A 23,873-nucleotide genomic window follows, 5' to 3' on the forward strand; every position below is an offset into this window, starting at 1 on the left:
TGTGTCCTCATTGAGCTCCCTCCCTCAAACTCCTCCCTAGGAACTGCTCTCAGATCTCCAGGAATGTCCACTAGTGGAGGTGTCAGTCCTAGGGGGACCAAGGCAAACAAGCACAGGTTTGAATGGAATGCCATAATTTTGCCCAAGGTCTCATTGCACATCTGATGATGTTCTTGGAAGCATAGGGCTTGGATGCTTTCCTTTGAGTCCTCCTGGCTGCCTTCTTGGACTGGTGTAGCAGGGAGGAATGGGCATGAACCACATTTTTGTTGTTTGTTTTGGATTATGCTTTATGTCTGAATCATAAACCGAAACAAGAACTAATACCAAAATGGATTCATGAATAAAACTGGTTCATAGTGGTTCATGACCCCTGCTTTCTACTCCCCACCGCTTTAGGCAGGGAGCAGACAGCAGGGAGTTAAAATGGTTTCCAGCCAATAAAACTCCTGCTTTTTGCTCCATGCCATTTTTGTGGGGAGCAAAAGAAGACTCATCCAGTGGTGCAGTTGTAGACCAACCTTTCCCAACCAGATATTGACTGTGGAGGAACCCCTGAAATATTTTTCAAGCTTTGAGGCAACCTGGAAGTGGTGACATGCCTCTTCAGAGAAGCTGGCACAGAAATAAGATGCGGGAGCCAGCCAATCAATCCACTGATCCTTTGACATTTCCATTGTGGAGAAAAAGACTAAGCCTGTAAAGCAAAAGGGGAAGTGGGCTCAAGGGATGTCCAGTGATGTCAATTGCTATCCAAACTTCTGGGATAGGTCCCATAACCGCTGGGTATCTCAAATGTCACCCCTGGTATTGACTCTGGATATACTGATCTTATTGACCCCTTTAGATGGAAAGGTGCATTGCAAATATTAAACTACAGCCTCCTTTGGAGGACTCCCCTGCTGAGTTGAGTACTTCCATTCCAAGGTCCAGCCCTGTTGGCACCCTTGGAGTTAGGTGGTCAGGTGTAACATGTGACTGGTCTAAGAAGATGTCATTTGAGGACATCACCATTCCGACAGGTCCACACAACCCATCTGGGATCTGCAGCTAGCTCTCCGGAAGCTACAGCTCAGGATGTCGAGGCCAGCCTTCGATCTAAATCCTTCCTTCATTCCTTTTTTCTTCTCCGTCAACACATACAAATTAACAGGTACATCTTGACTATAACATAGAAAAAAAAACACAAAACCCCAGAACCGTTCATTCTCTTTTCCCTTTCCCCCCTTCTGCCCCTGAAAAAAAAAGCACACAAAGGGTTGTTAATATTTAATTGATGATCTCATTTTACAGGTTTTAGTTTAAAGGTAACCATAGCACACACAGGCATGCATTATTGATCGCCGATCGGCACCGGAGCTTCTTGGGAATCCTCTTTCCTTTCGATGTTGGCTTTCATGGGAGCAGCGCCTCTGTCACTGGCCAAGAACTTGGATATTGTTTTAAGTGTGAGAAACTGGCGAAAGTGATGACAGCCAACGCCAGGAGGATGTAAGCGGTTCCTATTGACGGATGGGACAATGATTAAGAGCGACACCAAAGGTGAGGGCGAGAGGCAGCCGAGGAAAGTGCGGTTCCGCATCGCCTCTTCGCACAGCGGGAGAGTGCTCAAGGAGGTGTACGCCGATGGAGAAACCTCAGACTCCCTGGACTCCGAAGGCACGAGCAGCTCCGAAACGGACCAGAGCCGGCTCAGCGAATCCGACGGGCCGCACAACGGGAACTTGGGGTCTGAATACGACGAGAACGAGAAGGAGTCGGATGATATGCTCATTTTCGTGAGAGCCGCCAAAGAGAGGGGATTCGGTGCGAAAAGAGTCAACATCCTCAGCAAAAACGGGACCGTCCGAGGAGTCAAGCACAAAGTTAGTGCGGGTCAGGTGCTCTTTGACAATCTGTCAAAAGTGTTCCAGGTAAGGGAAATCTCTTTTGCTCCTCAGTCCCCAAGCCATTCCCGTCTCCTCTTCCACCCTCTTAATAAAGAAGCATGCTTCTTGTAAAAAGTTTCGCTAAAGGACTGTTGGGACTGCTCATACTCAACGTTGAGAATTCCTGGCAACACTTCCAGGGGTTAAGGTCTCAGGCGAGAAATTCCAGCTCTCAATATTATTGCAGCTGAAAAACTGAATGAATATAATTTGCACTTTTGCTGTTGAGAAGAGCTCACCAAAATATAGGCACTTGCAGCTTGTCGGCTAAATCCAAAGAGTGCAAAGAAACCGTGTGTGTGATATCCCTTAAACCAGGGGTAGTCAGTCTGTGGTCCTCCAGATGTTCACGGACTACAATTCTCACGAGCCCCTGCCAGCAAATGCCACAGTTTGACTACCACTGCCTTAAATGGCTGTTGTCTCTGAGTACTTTTGCATGTACCTTTTTGTGTGGCTTTGGTTGGATTCCTTCCCCAGACACCTCTTTTGCTCTCCACTCAAGGGCTAAGAGAGCAGCAGTTGACATCCCAGTTGCCCAAATACGGGACAGAGCACCACTGGAGGAGCCACTGCTCCTAAGACAAATTTAGGGGTTAGTTCACTGGCAGTCTTCAAGCAAAGGTTGGATGTACACTTTTCTTGGATGCTTTAGGATGCTCTGGGCTGATCCTGCATAGAGCAGGGGGTTGGACTAGATGGCCTGTATGGCCCCTTCCAACTCTATGATTCTTTGATTCTATGATTCTATAATTGGAATCCCATAAGGACAAATCCCACCATGTCCCCTCCATTCATTGTAGTCCTGTGCACAAGTATTTGGATTGGTTTTTCTTTATCCGTATGTTGCATAATTATCATGTTACTTTCAGTGCACAGATGCATTTTTAAAGGTTTGGTAAAGGACAGTTGGGTCTGCTCATGCTCAAAATTTAGGGTTCTTAACAGCACATGTGTTGAGTAATTCCCATGTTACTTTCAAGGCACGTACAGCTGAATGTGGGATTGAAATTGCATCTTTGTCCAGCTATTGCATTCTGCTTTCATTTGCAATGGGAATGTTCACTGACTTTTCCTTACAAATGGAGGATGTGTACATACACACAAATGGTGGATGCACATATATGGAGGATGTACGCACATTCCCTGTAACTTGTGAACAAGGCTTGTGTGAGGCAAGTTGTACACAGTTAACTAATACACATATGTACAGAGGGGAATGTGTATTTTGTTTACCTGAGATGCAACGAAGGTGATGGAGGGATGGACTCACAGAAATGGGGGCATGTATACACAGTGGGGAGATCCAGCATTCTGTAGTGCATCCTTTATCAACCTTTTGACCGTGGAGTAGCCCCTGAAATAATTTTTCAGGCTTTGTGGAGCCCTGGAAGTGATGTCATCTGGCCACACCTCCTTGCTACACCTCCTGAAGTGACATGTCACCAGAAATGACATCACTATCCAGCTTAACAGGCAGGCTCAAGAAGGACTGAGGAGGGGAGAGACAGGAGGTAGTTTAAGGCGGGAGTAGGTGTGCCAGCTCCACCCTCCACCCTTTCTGAGCCAGTCACAGTTTTCTCAAAACTCTCTCAGCCCCACTTACCTTACAAGGTGCTTGTGGGGAGAGGAAGGGAAGGTGAATGTGAAGCTGCTGTGAGACTCCTTAAACCCTCCTCTCCTCCTCCTCCTCCTCCTCCTCCTCCTCCTCCTATCTCCTCCTCTTGATCTTGTCTTAGATATGCCATTGTTACCTCTTCAAAGATGACCAGCTCTATATTGTAAAACAGGGGTCATCAACCCTGGGGCCATGGCCCGGTACCAGGCCACGAAAGCCTCGGCATCAGGCCGCTGGGGGCCACGCCACTTTCTCCCCCCCACACACAGCGAGAAGCTCGCCAGGCCTTGAGCAAATTGGCTGCTTCGGCAGCCGATTGGCTCGCGGCCCGGCGAGCTTCTCGCTGCGGGGGTGGGGGGGAGAGGGAGATGCGGCCGCCGGCATACCGGCAGGCACAAACACGCGTGTGCCGAGCTGCCACGCATATGCGTTTGTGCTCATGGCAGGGCAAAAACGTGCATGCGTGGCAGCTCCGCCCATGTGCATTTGCTCAGAGCTGCCGCGCATGCACCACACCCTGGCTGCCATCTCCCCCTCACCCCTGCAGGCGGTCCCCAGCCTTACAAGGGTTGGGGGGCCACTATCATAAAAGACACTAATGACCGGCTTAAATTCTCCAAAGTGTTTGATGTGCTAAAGCAGGTCAATATGAGTGGAATCAGGATGGGGTGGATTCTCTTATCCTTCTCAGTTGGCTTCTGAGAATCCATCTTGCAGATGGATGTGCAAGTAGGACAAATCTGGGGTGGATTCCCAGTTGGCTCCTGCCAGAAGCAAACTTCAACCTGTGGACTCCCAAATGACAAGCCAGCCACTTAGCCGTGAGCTTTCAGGTGGAAAATGCTACCTGCTGTTTGCAAGTTCTTTCATACACGTTGGGAGGTTCATTATGAGATCCGAGGAAAATGATTCTCTAAATGTTCAAAGGCTTGTATTGCGGTTCAACTCGTTCCAGGCTTTCGGCCCTGGCAGTGCTGTACCTTGATGAGGCTGGGCTCAAATTAACCTCCGAAAGCTCCAGCTGGTTTATGCAGGCACACAGGTTGCAATCCATCCATAAAGAAACACCACTAATGTCAGCCAGAGAGTTCATGGCAGGCCTAAAGCTCTCTCGAAACATGCCTAATTCGGGCAGGGTCATGTCCATCCTCCATGATGAAGAGGAGAGTGATTTCTAGCACCATAACCAATATACAGTACACAAAGTCTGCCTTGCAAATCAATAATCATTCCTTCCTTCTGGTGATATTCTTTTTTCCAGGCTAAAATAATGAATGTTATTTGCACATCAGGCCAAGGTTTGTAATGATGGCGCGTGTGAAGCATTTGTTTTTAGCTGCTGAATGTAGGTTAAGGATGGAGACCATTGAAGAAGAAGAGGAGTTGGGTTTTATGCTCCACTTTTCACTACCTGAAGGAGTCTTAAAAAGGCTTCCATTCACCTTCCCTTCCTCTCCCCACCACTGACAACCTGTGAGGGAGGTGGGGCTGAGACATCTCTGAGAGAACTACTCTGTGGAGAAGAGCTCTAAGAGAACTGTGACTGGCCCAGGGTCACCCAGATGGCTGCATGTGGAGGAGTAAGCGAATCTAACCTGGCTTGCCGGATTTGAGGCCGCCACTCTTAACCATGACACCACGCTGAATATATCACCCTCCACTGAGCCATTGCCTATCGTTCTAACAGGCTTAGCCAGCATATATTCTATCCCTTTTAAAACCCTCCTATCCTTTTGTGGAGGTACAAAGAACGTGTGTGGGGAGAAGCTACCACAAGCTTCTCTTCGTTGCAGCCCCCGCTTGCCCATTGTTTTGCTCAGGTGGGGAAAGAAGGGAGGAGGAAGCACTGGAATTCATGCCTTCTTCTCCCAGCTGCTGCTGTTTACGCACCTTCTGCCCTGCACATAGACAAGCACTGAAAGAAAGAGAAAAAGGAGAAGGCAGCAGCCTCCTTCTCATCACCCTCCCATAAAGTGCCACTCATCCACCTTTTCTCCCTGGTGGGGCTGGATAAAATGAGGGAGCTGCGGATTTGAAGCTTTTCACAAGATAAAGGATAGAGATGTGTGCCGTCATACCTCTCTTGCACAGTTTGGGGTATCCCATTTTTTACTACCTGAAGGAGTTTCTGAGCAGCTTACAGTCACTTCCTTTCCCCACAACAGAAACCCTGTGTGGTAGGTGGGGTTGAGAGAGCCTTGAGAGAACTGGGACTGGCCCAAGGTCATCCAGCAGTCCTCATGGGTCTCCAAGCAGCTTAACGTCTCCTTCCTTTCCTCTCCTCACAACAGACATCCTGTGAGGTACGTGAGGTTCAGAGAACTGGGACTGGCTGAAGGTCACCCAACTGGCTGCATGTGGGACAGTGGGGAATCAAACCCAGTTCTCCAGATTAGAGGCTGCCTATATTAATCACTACACTAAACTGGCTTGTTGTTGTTTCCAGTTACCTGTCCCTAACTTTTCCTCCTTCCCCACTGCAAAGTTATTCTTCAGCCATTTAAATGGGCTGCAGATCTAACAGTGTGATCTTTTACTGACTTGCATGTGTGAAAGAAGCCTATTCCCTCAAAGGCCGTACTTTTCTCTAGAAGCAGTCTGCATATTCTGCCAACAGATGTGTGGATTACCAACAGTCCTGCAGGGAAATTTCCTCTTTCTTTCATGGAAACTGGTAGCTGAAACTTTTCATAGTCTCATGCTGCAGCCATCTTGTTGTTGTGTTCACCACTCTGTGTCAAAATCCGTTGTCTAGGAGCTCAAAAAGTTTGAGGACTGCTGACTTAATGGGTCTCAAAAGGCATGAAAAAAGATACAGTGTAAACTCAAAACCCAAGCGCTTAAGGATCCCTTTCTTCTCTCTAATATTCTGTACTGAGATCTTGCAGAGACCACGTGGTGGTTTGCAGACCACGAATCAAGATGGCTTGTTTTGATATGTTTGGTCCTTTATTTTTACCATCAATAACAAGAAAGGTGGATAAATTACAATTATTTTGTGAATTCCTTGTACAAGGTAGTGTTGCCAACTGGCCAGAAGGAACGTGTCCTAATCTTTTAATAAAGGCTTAATGCAGGGGTGTCCAAACCATGGCTCTCCAGATATCCATGCACCATGCTGGCAGGGGTTCATGGTAATTGTAGTCCTTGGACACCTGGAGAGCCACAGTTTGGCTTATTGCATGGAAAAGGGCAGCTGTTTGATGATATGGAGGTAAATAATATTATCTTGTACATAAAATCCCAGTAAACTTCCATTAAAAGGATCAGGGCCTGGGGGGGGGGGCAGGGACTGTATTTCCCGCCCTAAGAAGTTTGTAAGAAAGAATGGAACTCAGTTTGCATTAGTATTGAGCTGAACCAGAGGCCAGCGCTTTGCAAATAATGAATCCTGCAAATTTTTGAAAACATTTTTGGGGGATGTGGTGGGGGGTTTTTTAGAGTTCTCAAAAAGTGTTCCCAGGAGGTGTTTGGAACTTCTTAAAAATTCAGGCATTGGTATGCGTATGAACACTGCTGTTAAAATTTAGGAATATATGCTCTTAGCAATTGGGCTAGAAAATTATGTAGTGAGTACCATCACTGACATCATCATGTAGCCAAATCTTATTGGCTGCATTTGACCATGATGTCACCTGAGCCACTACTCATATGATATCAGCTACTTGGCTGGAATTGCTTTCCGAATGAAAATGGGGCACCGGAGTAGGGACATAAAGGAATAATGATGAGTCATGAACCGCACGTGGGCAAGAGCAAGGGGACAATTCCCCCCCCTTTTTTTGCAGAAGATTTTGTGCATATTGAAATGCTTATTTTTGCATCAGAAGTTGATCACAAAGATCCAGCAGAGTGCTTGCTTTCGCACTCTGCTTTTCACAAAGCAGATGTGCCAGAACAGTGATGTGTGATCTTTGCTACCGAGAAAGTGGCTCTTATGATGTCCCAATGGGAGTGTGACCCCTCCCTCCTTCAGAATTGCCTTTTGATTGCTGCTGATGTCTGAACTGGAGAAAAGGTTGCTATAGCAACGCCTCTCCCCTTAGCCTCTGCTGTGTGCCTCAAGGAGGAAGGAGATGCAGTTGCCATGACAACACCCATAGACATTCTCTTGGTGCAAACTCAAGTAGCCAGAAAATAAGGGGATGGAACAATTCCATGGTGGTCTTTTCTGCATAGGTTTATGTCTTATGGTGCAGAAGGCAGGGCTTCAGTTTTCCAGTCTGTGACACCCAAGCACAGAGATTTTGGTACTATGAATGTTATGGAGTTTCTCTTCTGAGTCTAGAAAAGTTGCACCCAAACTTAAGTAGGGTCTGATCTAGTTAGTGTTGGGTGGGAGACCTCCAAGGAATACCAGGGTAATGAGTCAGCTTGCTGTAGTGGTGAAGAGCACCAGCTTCTAATCTGGCAAGCTGGTTTTGATTTCCCGCTCCTCCACATGCAGCCAGCTGGGTGACCTCAGGCTCCTCACAGTCCTGTTAGAAGTTGTTCAGGCTGAGCAATCATATCAGGGCTCTCACAGCATCACCTACCTCACAGGGTGTCTGTTGTGGGGAGAGGAAAGGGAAGGCGATTGTAAGCCACTTTGAGAAAAGCGGCATATAAGAACCAATTCTTCTTCTTCTTCTTCTTCTTCTTCTTCTTCTTCTTCTTCTTCTTCTTCTTCTTTTTCTTTTTCTTTTTCTTTTTCTTTTTCTTTTTCTTTTTCTTTTTCTTTTTCTTTTTCTTTTTCTTTTTCTTTTTCTTTTTCTTTTTCTTTTTCTTTTTCTTTTTCTTCTTCTTCTTCTTCTTCTTCTTCTTCTTCTTCTTCTTCTTCTTCTTCTTCTTCTTCTTCTTCTTCTTCATGATGCGGAGGTAGGCAATGGTAAACCGCCACTGGACGTCTCTTGCCTTGACTTTCTGTCTCTTGGGATCACCATAAGTCAACAATGACTTGACAGCCCTTTGCACCACTCACCCACCCAATGCAAAGCCCTTGTGCTCTTTGGGGTTTCACATTGACAGATGTGATCTTGAGACTTCCATAATTGGAACTCAACTACCAAGTCTGCATTGGTCCCACTTTGGATCAGGACCATCATGTACAGGGAAGGGTGCTAAAGCTGCCTCCACACACCCCATATTCACAGTCTGAAGTGGCCCTAGAAGAAGAGCTGATCTTTATACCATGCTTTTTACTGACTGAAGGAGCCTCAAAGCAGCTTTCAATTGCCTCCTCTTCTTTTCCCCACAACCTGTGAAGTAGGTAGGGCTAAGAGAGCTCTGAGAGAACTGTGACTGGCCCAAGATCACCCAGCAGGCTTCACGTGGAGGAGGAGTGGGGGAATCAAACCCAATTCTCAAGATTACAGCTTGCCACTCTTAACTCCTACTGCAAGCTGGATCACAACTAGGACCCAATAGACGGCCAGCCTTCAACTGGGAGGACCAAACCAAACCCCATGTAGCCATACTGACTTCTCTAGGGGGCTGGTGTTTGCTCCATTGAAGAAACTTAGGTGTTGCCATTAGTACCTGGAAGTTTCATTGTTGTTATTTATTTACTGACTTTATTAATACCTGGCCTTTGTATCTAGTAGGATCCAAAGGGGCTGCGTTTTCTCAGTGGGGCAAATATAGGAGCACTCAGACTATTTCAGGGTAGACAAAACATATGAAGGTAGCTTTAAGTCCACCTCTGTCTGTCCAGCAGATCAAGCCTGATCAGTCCAGGGAATGAGGTTCTTAGCCTGGAGTTCTTAGCCAGGAACTTTGTAATATATGAACTGGCCCTATAATCCATCAGCGGATGCACAGGGAGACATGAGCTCAAATCCCAGCTGGGTTGGATTCCACTGGCCTGCCTTAGTGAAATCTTCCTCCACATTGGAGTAGTGGCATTGCTGACAAAGTTCCTTGCAAAAAAGAAAACAATTACATTTTGGTATGCTGACTCCAGAATAATTCCAGAGCAAAGTAAAACACGGGTGGTGTTTGCAAACGAAAATGGTGACTCAGTCAAACGTGCTGGTAATGTGATGCTGTGTTGGGGGGGGGGGGGGCTGTTCAGATTTCATAAAAGGGAGAGAAACAATTCATCCAAGCCAAGGATACACCCCCTAATACATTCCAAGTCAAACTAAAAAATGGAGAACATTTGTCACCTTACCATCTTAAAAAGAAAACTTCAGGTAATTATAGCAGTTTTATCAAATACAGGACAAACAAGCATTCCCTTTTGTCTCAAGGAAAGGGGAGTTCCCACTTTGTTGTGCATATTCTACCATACAGATCCAAATCCATGAAGATCCAAATCCAAACAACAACAACAACAATAATAATTTTACTGTTATTAGCACTACCTGAGCTATGAAACCAGTGAGGTGACTGGAGGTCTGCAGGATCACAGGTGGTCTGAAGCACTCGAAAGAGAGACGGGAAACCTCCCTCCCACCTTCCAGAAATGATATTTTAAAAATCATATTACTATTTAGGGCTTAGTCTGAGGGCCACTCCAGATTCTTCCAACACTTTCCATCTACTGGAGGAATACACCAGTGTTCTAGTCCTTAATTGTTGAAAGTAAATCTCTCAATGAGACCAGCTTCTTAATTATTTACTAACTTAGATCTTTATACTCCAGTTTTCTCCTTGTTGGGACTCAAAGCAGCTTTCACATTACTCTTACTTCCTCATCATAATCAGGGAAGCCTGATACAGAGATAATTTATATCCCTCCATTTTCCATCTAGCTTGTCATTTTCTTTGTTTTACCAACACAATTTTAAACATTTTGTTAAAAGATCCCACCCTTCTTTGAAGGACCTCAGGGTGGTCTCTCTTCATCTATTTTTCCCTTAACAGCAGTTCTATGAAGTAGGGTAGGCTGGTACAAAGCAACTAGGTCACATGATCTAGCAAGCTTCCATAGGGATTGGAATTTGGGGCTCCATGCTTCTATTGAAGTCACATTATACTGAATTAGGCTATCTGTCCATCAAGGTCAGTACTGTCCATGCAGCCTGGCAGAGGCTTTTGGGCAGAATTCTTCTATATCACCTACAGCTTGTTCCTTTCAATGGGAGGTGTCAGGGATTGGATCTGGGACCTTCTGCATGCCAAGCAGAGTTTGTTCCTCTGAGCCAGAGCACCATCCCTTAACACTCTGCCCCAGCCCTTTTCAACCTTTTGACCACGGAGGAGCCCCTGAAATAAATTTTCAGGCTTCGAGGACCCCCCCAGAATTGAGGCCAGCTGGCTATGCCTCCCTGCCACACCCTCTGGAAGTGACATGTCACCAGAAATGGCACCACCAACCGCACCCTTTGCCCCTTTGCCCTCCTTTCACTTCCTCCCTCTATCTTTATTACTATTATGGTGGCTCTGCCTCATGTTGACCTGCAAGAAGGACAGGAGCTGAGAAGACAGTTTGTGCCCCTCCCTATCATGCCACAACAGACTTGCTCCTTGATTTTGCACCCACAACCTGCCCGGCAAGCCCTCTGGGCAGAGGCAGCCAGTTCCATAGCTTGTGGCCAACTCTTTTAAGGCAGGAGGGGAAAGGCCACGGAGCCCCTCTGGAGCTCCTGCAGAGACCCTGGGAGTCTGTAGACCCTTGGTTGGGAATCCCTGCTCTAACCACAAGACTGGGCGGCATTACTCCTGTGGGTATGAAAGTCTGGTCATGGATCTTCCCATGACCCCTCTGGGACACTTAGTACGAAGGGTGAGGAGCCGGCATCCTCTGAGAGCTCACGCTCCAGGTCTTCTGACACAAGATCTTCTGCGAGTTCAGCATAGCTAACCTGAGCAGGCTATTATAACTGAAACTGAATCAACCGGCCAATGCAAGTTCTTTGGCGATCATCAGGGACACAGGAACTTTACCCCTTGTGACACAGCATGGATATAATCGTTCACCAAAGTCTTAAGTTAAAAACATTCCGGCCAAGTGTGCAGGAGTGTAATGATCTGAAGGACAAAAAGAGACATGACACGAGAGATCCACAACACGAGAGCTGACCCTCACCGTTATTTCAAAGCAGCAACTGAGGTCCTTCTCATTCAGTTGGGGAAGGGACGCTCAAGTCGGGAATTTTAGCCCTTTCTTCGGGACCAATCTAAACAATGGCCATTTTCACACGAGTGGTCTTCTATTAATTCAATGTGTTTTGGAGGTAGGTTCCCCCCCCCTCCCAGTTGCCCACATCATTCTGGTGCCTTTAAGCACTTCTGGAGGATTTCTCAGGTTTTCTCAAACCTGGGCCTAGTCTGCACACATAGGATAATGCACTTTCAATGTGCTTTGGCAGCTGGATTCTCCTGTGCAGAACAGGAAAATCTACTTCTAAAGTGCATTGAAAGTGCATTATCTATTGTGTGCAGACTAGGCCCTGCTTTGCTGAAAAGTTTTGGGAAAGATTGCAAGAAGGCTGGCTGCAGCATTATTCCTGATCCTGTCCTTGCAGCAGTCATATTTTCTGCCTGTTGCTGGGGTACATTTTCATCACTACAATATCATTATACCATTGTAACAATAGGTGCATCAGGTTCTCTGAATTCTCAATTTAAAAAAAAAACAAATCTCTCGTTCTTTCCCTGGTGGAGGCATAAGGAAAAAGCTATATTGTTGCAAGGGAAGGAATTTGAGTCTTACTGAGGGCTGCCAGGTCTACTAGACTGGGTGGGGGTCCCATGCTTTCTGGAAGTGCCTTGCCCCCCCCCCAATCCACCCCAACTTGCCTGAACCTGGAAGAACTATGGCAGGCTTTTTCAAGAAGGTCTTCAGGAAACCCTGTGGCTTCTTGATGGCCCTGGAAGGTTTTCCTGAATGGGTGAGAGTTAATTTTTTTATATATTTTAAAATTTGTTAAACATTTATTGGGTGACATGAACACATATGGTCTTGCTGATCTGCCCCCCCCTCTCAAAATGGCCAATGATGGGCCTGGAGGGAGGGGTCGGGAGGGGCCCTGGGTGGGCATGTCCACAGCTCTGCTTCCCAACCATATTCTGCATAATTGCACCACTTCTGGGGTTTCTCAAAGCCTGAAGAATGTTTCAGGGGTTTCCCAATGGTGAAAAAGTGAAGAAAGGATATTCTACAGTTTGAATCCAATTCTACCATAGAGTTTTGCCCCAAAGCCAGAGGATTCTGCCTATGTCTATCATGAACCAACATCAATTTTGGAATATATCAGCACATGGGGAGTTCCTGGAAAGTGCAACTTAGCAACTCCAGACTTCTTAAAAATTACAGCCGGGAATTCAGACAACCTGTTTCACCTATACTATGGAATATCAATAAAATCAGAGTCCAATAGCACCTTTAAGACCAACAAAGATTTATTCAAGGTGTGAGCTTTCGAGTGCAAGCACTCTTTGGGGGGACTGAGACAGGCAAACTGCCAGGAAAGCTGCTACGTGGAAACTCCTGTAGCTTCATCAACATGGGAAAAACCACAAACTCCAGTCCCTCTGTGGAAGTCACCGAAGTCCCTTGTCCTCTGAAGCTGCTAGTAATCCTGGGGAAATACAGGCAACATGAAAGTATTTAAGAGCAACTGTGTGTGTGTGTGTGTGCAATGTGAAGACAGTATGTGGCTCTGCTCTCTTCTCCTCTTCCTCTCCCAGAACTGCTACTTCAGTCAAATTAGCAGTCTCTTGTGGTTACTTTGAAGTAAATGAAACACGTTGAGAGATGGAGATCTGAATATTCTCATGCTGCATCTGCTTTATTCCTCCCTCAGGAGTACAAATAACCCAGATTTCTTTTTACACATCTACATTTCTCTTTAGATATCAAGGGCTGACTTCATTGCACTCTCCTAAAAGTAATTTTAAAAAAAATATCCCATTATATATATATATATATATATATATATATATATATATATATATATATATATATATATATATATATATATATATATATATATATATACACACACACACACACACACACATATATACATACACACACACACAAGAACTGCTCTGTGAGAACAGGTGCAAAAGAACTGTGACTGGCACAAGGTCACCCAGCAAGCTTCATAGCTTGAACCTAGATCTCCCAGTTCTCAGTCCAATACTTTAACCACCGTTCCAAGCTGGCTGTGATTTTCTCCACCCCTTATATCACCAATGCTAATTGTGGTTTCTAAAGCCTTACACATTTCAGCTAGTAGTACACGCAACTTGCTCCTCCGAATAACAGCAGTTCTTGTAGAGTCATGTCAGTTCCACCTACCTCGCAAGGTGTCTGTTGTGTGGAGAGGAAGGGGAAGGTGTTTGTAAATCACTTTGGGACTCCTTTGGATAGTGAAAAGTGGGACATAAAAAACTTTCTCAATTTCACCGGCATTATTTCTACTCAGGAAATACTAGAAATTATAGACCTGTGACGGCTTCTAGGGATGTTGAAGAGAACATTCTAGCATTTTTTGCACAAACCATCTTTCTAAAAATGGTACAAAAGCAATATACCTATTTTATGTAGATACACTCTGCTGTGATACCCGCCTCCCCTGAAAATGAAAATATACCCTCAATTTCTTTTTGGCTGTAAAGTTGATCCTGGTTGGATTTGACCTTGTTATTCTACATTGGCTGAATCTGAAAGGTCAAGAGTGCAATGTCCAAGCCAGGCACGGACTAGAACATCAGTGTACGGTAGCAGATAGAGTGTCATAGGCGGACTGGGGAGAACCTGAGTTTCAATTCCCACTCTGCCATGAAGCATACTGAATGACCTTGGGTAAGTCATAATCTCACAATCTAACACAGGGATGGCCAGACTGTGGCTCTCCAGATGTCCATGGAGTACAATTCCCATGAGTCCCTGCTAGCATGTCCTGGCAGGGGATCATGGGAATTGTAGTCCATCAACTTCTGGAGAGCTACAGTCCGGCTACCCTGTCTAACCTATCTCACCAGGGTAGAGTCTGCACTTTGCTTTTTCCCCTCTCCCAACTTGAATAAACCCCTCCCCTCTGCATTGTATTCAATTTCCATTTTGATTTTGGGTGCGTTAAATGTTCCCTCTGCAACATCCATGATTGATCCGCAGTGACCCTACCTTTCTCCCACGATATCCAGGAGTGGATAGAAGTCACTATATTAGAGAACACAGCTTTTAAACCCCCCAGTATAAGTGTAGCTGTTCTGTGTTTTGCAGATTAACTTTGTGCACTGTGCCTGCAATGCTGATGTAGCAAAGCAGTCTTCCCTGATTGGCCAGGGCATCAGTTCAACGAATTCCTGGTTCCTGGTTGCAAGATTTCCCTCCCAAGACTTATTTTTGCCCTGATTTTGGGATCTCCCGAAGCCCACACTTCTCTCAGCAGAGATTTGCCTCTTGGATTTATTTCCCTCTCCTCATTCTCTGTGAGGCTTCTGTCTCCAGTCCTCCCCCCACCTTGTTCAGGAAAAGAGAGAAAGAGCCTCCTGCTGTGCTTGGCCCCCCTCTGTGCTCTGAGATTCCCCAATCAAGTGCAGAAAACTATAGGTTTCAATTGTTTTTGGGGGGGGAGATAGAAGGAAGACCCCAGGTCAAATCGATATGAATTCAGCAGGATCAACAATGGAAAAAAGAAAGACCTTTAAGCTTAAATACCGGGAGAATAATAAGACCCATTCTGAGTTCCTTGGAGGGTGGGTGGGATACAAATAAACCGTATACACTTGCATATAAGCTGACCTGCATATAAGCCGAGGCACCTAATTTTATCATAAAATCTGGGCAAATTTATTGACTCGCATATAAGCCGAGGGAGGAAAATGCTCCATCATCACAGGCTGTCCCATCCAGCATTCAAACCGTTGATGTACTACAAGCTGCCAGATGTACTACTCAGCTTGCAGTACACATTTGCAAAAGGCAGTGCAATGATTGGCTGGCCAGAGCAGGTTTTTATTTCAATTACTGTATAGACCCATGTATAAGACAAGGAGAGCTTTTTCAGTGTGAAAAAAGGTGCTGAAAGTTAACTGTTGGATTCATTCGAATTGGCTTCTGTGTAAATATAAGAGCCCCGTTAATAAATCTATACAAACATTTCACTTTAATAAAATAGCTCAAATCTCAGAGCTGCTAATGTTGAATGTAGCACTTCTAAGACACTGTACAAGCTTCCTTGGATTCATTCCCTGCTGTATAAACCAAAATAATTTCCAGGACTCCCTAGCTATGTAGCCATTGCAAGTGGACGTTTCACTGCAAAATTTACCTCACATGAATAGATCCTCATTAGCCCTTGACTAGATGGTATGAGAGCCTCTTGTGGCGCAGAGTGGTAAGGCAGCTGTCTGAAAGCTTTGCCCATGAGGCTGGGAGTTCAATCCCAGCAGCCGGCTCAGGGTTGACTCAGCCTTCCATCCTTCTGAGGTCGGTAAAATGAGCACCCAGCTTGCTCGGGGGTAAATGGTGACTGGGGAAGGCACTGGCAAACCACCCCGTATTGAGTCTGCCATGAAAACGCTGGAGGGCATCACCCCAAGGGTCAGACATGACTCGGTGGTTGCACAGGGGATACCTTTACCTTTTTAGATGGTATGAGCGACTAAGCCGGCTGGGGAGAAAGCATTCCTTGAGGTAACTTGCTCATCTGTATGGAATCTTCAGTCTGCAGCCTCACGGGACACAGCACTTTCAGATAGAAATGTGATGCAATTTCTCTGTTTCTTTTTCAAACTGAACTCAGCCTATTCGGTTTGATGAGTCACAGAAGTAGCTTTGAGGAACCAGAGACACAATGGTTTCCCTCGGGCCAAATCAACCAATGAGATCATTGAGAAGCATGGTGAGGAGATGCTCGTTTCACACCTGACAAGAAAGATGAGAAACAGCCATCTGGACAGCCAGACGATGCTGAGGAAAGCAGTTTAATCGCAGCACTCTGGAAATTAAAAAAAAAAAAAAAGGAATTGTCCTGCAGAATCTTCAGGGAAATATATCAGACCTGCAATAATAATAATAATGAAAAGGATGCAGGGAGTTTGTTCTCACCTGGGGCTTTAATAAGGAAATATTCATTTGTACAAACCAGCTCCTGAATGGACTTGGTTCACAATGTTTTTTATTTGAAGAAGAAGAGCTGGTTTTCTGTACCCTGTTTTTTTAATTGCCTGAAGGAGTCATTTACCCCTCCTCTTCCCATCACAGCTACCCTGTGAGGTAGGTGAGGTTGAAAGAGCCCTGAGAGAACTGTGACTGGGCCAAGGTCACCCAGCTGGCTGCCTGTGGAGGACAGGGGAACCAAACCTGGTTGTTAGTTTCAGCAAGATGGCCGCCTCATATGAACGTCTAACCAGTGGAGCCATTTTGTCAGGTTTCCCAAATTGCGGTCCTTATATCAGAACACATGAAACTTAACACATGAAGCTGCCTAATACTGAATCAGACCATTGGTTCACCAAGCTCAGTCCTGTCCACTCAAAGCAGCTCTCCAGCATCGAAGGCAGAGGCCTCTCTCATAACCTTTTACTTGGTTCTTTCAACTGGAGCTGCCAGAAACTGTACATGGGATATTCTGCTTGTAATCCTGATAGCTTTTGCATGCTATGTTTAGGGCCCAGGTTTAAAGAACATTGGAAGGTCTGTGTCAGGCCTCACATGTTTAGCCTCTGATGTTTAATTCAGCTCCATCTTAGATAAATCCTAAACCAATTTGGTGTAGTGGTTAGGAGTGTAGACTTCTAATCTGGCAAGCTGGGTTCGATTCTGCACTCCTTCACATGCAGCCAGCTGGGTGACCTTGGACTCAGCACGGCACTGATAAAGCTGTTCTGACCGAGCAGGAATATCAGGGCTCTCCCAGCCTCTCCCACCTCACAGGGTGTCTGTTGTGGGGAGAGGAAAGGGAAAGTGACTGTAAGCCACTTTGAGACTTCTTCAGGTAGAGAAAAGCAGCATATAAGAACCAACTCCTCCTCCTCCTCTTCTTCCTCGATCCCCCCTTAGAATTTATACCTGAAGTTTTCTTTGTGCTGATTATTCCTGCTTGGAAGAATGCCTGTAGGACCTGTTTTGCTTTTTGGGTGATACATTTCCAAGAAAAGAGAGGGAACATTTTAAAGTGTGAGCCAGAGAGTTGTAAGGATAATTAGGGGTGGAAAAATGGTGGTCCCTGTTATTTAATTTGTTAATGCTTGTAAAGCAATTGGAAGATGAAAAGGCCTCTCTGTGTTTGAGCCATTATTAAGTAATGTGGAACAGTTGGGAGGCATGGTTCCAATTATGTTAAGTAAGCGAGAAAGGGATTGCAGTCTCCAGTCCTTTCCTTGCTCGCTCTGGAGCAGGCCTCTGCAAGGGTAGAAGGATATAACCTGCAAGAGAGGGGTGGCCTCTTTCTGCAGTTTCTCCTCTTTGGTGTGGTTCTGAGGCACAGCACTCAGGGCTGAATCCACACTTCATCAGCACTTTGCTAGCCTGGAGACAGGACATCTTTTGGCTTCGTTAATACCTCAGCACCAAAAATCCCTCATGTCTGCTTATGGCTGAGGGGACATTTAGGTGGTGGTACGATAGAAAGTGCCATCAAGTTACAGCTGACCTATGGAGACCCTGTTTATTTATTTAATTAATTTAATTAATTTATTATATTTATATACCGCCCTCAGGAGGCTCAGGGCAGTTTACATAAAACGTATAAACCATACATGAAACAATCCATAACATATAAATAACCATGACAATAATGCTACTGACTGATTATTGCAACAGTGCGAACAATGCAACAATGCAAACAGATCCAGAGCGCATTGATGGAATCCTGGGAGGGAGGGAGGGAGGGAGCAGGGGCCCTTGAGACGTTGTTGGTTATGCCTGGTTTCAACCAGATGCCTGGCGGAAGAGCTCCTTTTTGCAGGCCCTGCGGAACTGTCAGGGCCCTGATCAGGGCCCTGATCTCCTCCGGAAGCTCATTCCACCAGGTGGGGCCCAGAACAGAGAATGCTCTGGCCCTGGTTGAGGCCAGGTGGGCATCTCTAGGACCATGGACCATTAGCCAGTTGGTGGTCGTGGAGTGTAGAGATCTTAGAGGTTTTCAAGGCAAGAGGCGTTTGGAGGTGGTTCACCGCTGCCTGATTCCATGGCCCTTGGAGGCCCCCCATACAAATGCTAGTTAGGGCTAATCCTGATTAGTGTCAGAGATTGGTTGAGACTGGACTACCCTGGGTAGACTTTTAGGAGGATGTACTGATTAGGTGGAATTTATTGCATCTCAATGGAGTCACATGAATGGAGAATCCATGCTGTATCTAGGGATGCCAACTTCTTGGTGGTAGCTAGAAACCTCCTGGTTTTACAGCTCATCTCCAGACATCAGAAATCAGTTCCCCTGGAGAGTATGGCTGCCTTGGAAATTACATAGCATTATACTCCATTGAGGTTCCTCCCTCTCTTTCCCAAATCCCCCCCCTCCCAGTCCGTAGGAATTTCCTAACCCACAGCTGGCCACCCTATCTATATCTCTGACCCAGAGCCACAGCAAACGCTGGCAGGGGCTCATGGGAATTGTAGTCCATGGACATATGGAGGACCACAGGTTGACTACCCCTGCGTCTCGTCCAATTTGATCTATGAAGGAGGCCAGGCTGATGGAAAATGACTAAAGGCTTCCAAGGCAGAGCAGAGATTTGAACCTGGGTCTTCTCAATCCTAGAGTGACTCCATCCGCTACCCCACAGTGACTGTAGGTCCCGGTCTGTCTCCCGGGTCGTGCTTCCCTAGCCAAACTGACCAATTAAAAAGAGAAAATAATTGTTTAAAACCATATCCCAAGCATGGCCATTCAAGCAAGTCATGTAGCTCAGTAAAAAATGGAAGCTTGCAAATTAATTAGATGGATCATTTCATTGTTTGGAAATAATTTCATTTACAAAAAATCCATAACTGGTTAACATCGCCAACAACTTGGATTGATAGCCTCTTCCAGTAATTCCAGGGCTTGGGGAAGTGCCGGATGAGAGAAATGGGTTTTTATTGTGCCAGATGGACAGCGTGCTAGAGTGATATGAATCTTGGATGATCGGCTGGCTCAGATGCCGAGGAGAAAATAAATGCCGTAAATTTTCAAAGCCGCTCGGTCTAGCTGGTAACAGCTTTACTAGAAGAAGAAGAAGAAGAAGAAGAAGAAGAAGAAGAAGAAGAAGAAGAAGAAGAGTTGGTTCTTACATGCCGCTTTTCTCTACCCGAAGGAGGCTCAAAGAGGCTTACATTCGCCTTCCTTTTCCTCTCCCCACAACAGACACCCTGTGGGGTGGATGAGGCTGAGAGAGCCACTGCTAGCCATTTGCTGATTACAATCTGTAGGACTAACCTGTGCAAAGTTACACCCTCCCAAGCCGACTAGCTGCGACAAACTCGGAATGACGCGACTCTGCAAAGAATTGTGCAGTACAGTGGTTCTTGTTAGTTGCACTGATGCTTTTTAACCTCTGAAAGAGCTTCTATGAAACAGAAGGGGGTTGGGAAGTCAGGCATGGCACAGGGGACTGCTGCACCCAAATGAGAAGCAACCGGCCGAATCAGCCTAAAGACCTAAAATGCAAAGGGGAAGACAAAGAAAGCAGGCACAGCTTCTTTCCTCACATCTTAATTTGTGCCTCGGTAGCAAGAAAAACAAGCCCTGGCAGCAATCCGGACTGGAACTCACAGTATTACCTGTTAATCAAATGGAATGCGATTAATGACTTGAGATCTGTTAGAGATTAACTAGGTAAACAACACCCACTTTTTAAAATGGAAGCCAGCAGTTTCTCAGACAAACAACCAAGTTCATCTTGACTCGGCATCTCATAGGCCTGTGTCTATTGTGATGAAATGTCGATGGCTCAAAAAGCATGCCAGCCATGGTGGAACCCATCTCCCCATGGAAATGGAAGCACATGAGCTCCACTGTTGCAGGTGCAAACTAATGTGCCAGGCCACAGCATAAAGAGCATCCGCTCTTTCTGCCAAATAGACATGCTGTACTTGGCTAGACCAGGAGGAAACACGGTACATCGTTGAGTCGGTATATTTATTTATTTATATTCCCCTATCCTCCCCAGAGGGAATGTAAAATGGCTTAAACATTATGCTCCCCTCTTATTTTCTTACAACAAGCCTGTGAGGTGGGTCAGACGACGAGAGACAGAGTGGCAGACCAGCAAGGGATGAAGGGCATTTTATTGGAGCGGGAAGGAATGGCACAGCATCCTGATGTCACCTGGAGGTGATGTTGGCACATCAGGGACATTGTGGGGGGCACACTCTGGCTTTTGGGCAAAACTCTATGGTAGAATTAGCTTCTAATCATGGAGTTTTGCCCAAGAAACAGACGCCTTCCCCCACACCCATCACTGATGTTCTTATGTCACTTCCAGATGAAGCAGGGACATCATGGACACTTTCTGATTGTTCCCTCTCCGTGAATGGTAAGTTCCCCTGGATTCTTAGACCGCTGTTGAAGGGGGAAATATGCTAAACTGGGGAATTCCCAGGCCCCAGTGGGGGTCTGGCAACCTGACTCCTAGTCCCTAGTCTGATCTTCTAACCATTACACCCCTCTGGCTCTGTCGCACTTCTGGCCTTGAGGAGAGAAGGAGGAGTTGTGAACTTGGATGCTTGCCCATCCCCAGGGCAAAACAGACAACCTTCACTGACAATTGTCTACACCCCGTTTCCAAATTTCCTCTGGCACTGAATTGCTCTCTAAGCAGGAGAAGCTTGAAGCAGGCCTCAAAGGAGTGTGTGTGTGTGTGTGTGTGTGGGGGGGGGGGAATGTAGTCTATAACCGGAACGGAAGAGGACAAGCAGGTTTTCCAAGCTGGTGGCAAAACAAATAGGCGTGGGCTGAATGACTTAACCATATTGACTATCCTTCCCTGCATCACGAGGATACTACCTGAGGCAGAGCACCAGGACTGCAGTAATAAAGAAGGGAAATTGGTCTGGAAAGGAAGACCTGCTCACAGCTATCTACTGAGCTGTAGTCTGAATGCAGGTCTCTTGTGGAAGTCTCATGGAAGCTGCCAGGGAGGGGAGGCTCTCTTCCCATGCTATCCCATCAAAAACAGAACTGGCACAGAGAAGGAGGTGAGGGGGTGTGGCTCAATGGAAGAGCCTCTGCTGGGCAAGCAGACATTCAGTCCCCAGCACCTGCAGTTAAAGGGCCTGGCAGTCGACTATGGAAAATATTGTTGCCTCTTGGAGTAGCCAATACCGAGTGATTTGATTCAGTAGAAGGCAGCTTCATAGGTTTAGAAAACTAGTTGGTCCTGTGATAATTGTGTGTTTGTGTGTGTGTGTGATATAAGCCAAAAGGAATTCGCCCATACCTGTCCAGCCTCAGGCATGACAGCTCAGGAAAGCCCTTGCTGCATGATTCCCCAGGCATTTATTTATTTAGATTAATAGAGCCTGCTTGGCTCCCCAACAGAGACTGAAAGAGGCTTCTGACCTTGTTCTCCCCCTTTCTGTCCTCACAACAAAATGACAGAGTGCCCTCGGCCCAAGTTCACCCAGTGTGCTTCCATGGCAAAGGGGGTGATTTGAACTTGGGTCTTCCAGACTGAAGAATGACTCTGTAACAGGTATACCACACTGGCTGAATTTGTTAGCAGAATTTGAATATGCAAAGGAGGGGTAAAGCATGGGAGTACCGTCTGCTTCAAGAACAAATATTATCATTGAGGAGAGGAATGACTTTGTAAAGAAGAGAGGAGAGAGATACTCCTAACAGTCTAACTGACTAACTGTTACAAGAGGGAAAGCAGAGAGGAAGTGTGCTCAAAGGAGTAGGAAGTCTCCAGTTGAGCCAATCAGGACACAGGAGGAGATTATTGCTAAGCATCCAGAAGCTCCTAATCTAAATATGCTAACTACACATCTCCCCTCAATGTCCCCTCTAGGATAGTCCTCCTATGCTGTTGAATCATGAACACTACGGATCTTGTATATTCCAACAGTCCTGACTAGGGACAGTGGAAATAGCCGGCTCTGCATTTTGATGTTTGCTACTTGTGATCTGTGACCTGGATTGCAGTTTGTTGCCTGCAGCCTTCATGATCACAAGGGACTCTCTGGTGGGTCCTCCTTACACTGTGGGACGTTCTGCTCTGTAGCACTGTCTTGGCAGGGGGAAGAAGCCGTTGGCACAATGGTTCCTTCTGCTGAATAGCACTGAAGCGAACGCTTGCTGAAGGCGGAGGAAATGGAGTCTGGGAGCTCAGCCATAAACGGCTGGCTGGGGAGAGTTCTTATTGGGCGCTCTGTGCAAGGGAGCTTAGCTAAGACCATTCTTAAAGACAACTGTTATTGTTGTAATTGAATAAGCCATCTGGAATCTCCCAGCCCTGGGCAACTATTATTAGGTATTATGTAGTATTATTTATTTATAGATCGTTTATAGCCAGGAGAGCCGGGAATTGTCTGGCAGCCGGGAAAGAGGCATTCGGAGGTGGTTCGCCAAGGCTCTATCTTATGACCCCTAGTGTTCCTCGGAGGAACTACCACCCATCCCAACCCTAGCCAGGGTCGACCCTGCTAAGCTCCAGAAAGCTGATAGGATCTGTTTTGCCTGGGCTACCAAGGTCAGGGCGTTCGGGGCAACTAGCCACACTGGGACATTATTATACCTTTTAAGAACAACTTGTTTTGACCAGCAAAGCATATCAAAGATGCAAGGGAACTTTGGAAGGCCCCTGCACACGGCCTAGGGGGGCATGGCCTCCTCTTATTGCTGCCCTTCCAGCATTAGTAATCAGACGAATACTGCCTCTGAACATGGAAGCTGCCTTTAGTCGCCGTGGCTTGTGGCCATAGCTGGCTAAATCCCCCTTGAAGCTACCTGTTCTCCTCACCATCTCAGCAGTCACTGCTAATTCTGCTGCGGAAATCCCTTGAGATTTTGGGGTGCTGCCCGAGAAATGCGGGGGACTCATCAGGATGCCACACCATAGAATGTGAGCTCTGTAGCAGGCATTTCCTCCAGGAGAGCTGTTCTCTGTAGTCTGGTGATCAAGTATAATCCTAGGAGAACTTCAGTTCCCACTGTGACACTGAGAACCCTAACAGCCAGTAACTTTCACAGTTTATTTGCCCACTAAATGAAGAAGAGCTTTTTAAAAACTGCCCTGCTTTTCACTACTCAAAGAAATCCCAAAGCAGCGTACAAATGCCTTTCCCTTCCTCTCCCCACAATGGGCACCCTGTGAGGTTGGTGGGAATAGCTCTAAGAGAACCCAAGATCACCCAGCTGGCTACATGTGGAAGAGCGAGGAACCAAACCCAGTCCTCCACATTAGACTCTGCTCTTAGCCACTATACCATGCTGAGTCCATGACCCAGGTTGCTGTGGAAG

The 23,873-nt window shown here is 46.2% G+C and overlaps 1 protein-coding gene across 1 annotated transcript in view; it reads left to right on the top strand.

The window, feature by feature from the left end:
- GRXCR1 (glutaredoxin and cysteine rich domain containing 1) overlaps positions 1–23,873 on the top strand; it is an 89,309-nt gene that overhangs the window by 42,133 nt on the left and 23,303 nt on the right. Inside the window, exon 2 of the mRNA XM_077301180.1 lies at positions 1,294–1,913. Coding sequence (XP_077157295.1) covers positions 1,521–1,913 — 393 coding nt within the window. The 5' untranslated portion in view covers positions 1,294–1,520. The remainder of the gene's footprint in view (positions 1–1,293; positions 1,914–23,873) is intronic.

The sequence above is a fragment of the Paroedura picta genome, chromosome 10 (genome assembly GCF_049243985.1).
Source record: "Paroedura picta isolate Pp20150507F chromosome 10, Ppicta_v3.0, whole genome shotgun sequence".
Taxonomy (NCBI): domain Eukaryota; kingdom Metazoa; phylum Chordata; class Lepidosauria; order Squamata; family Gekkonidae; genus Paroedura; species Paroedura picta.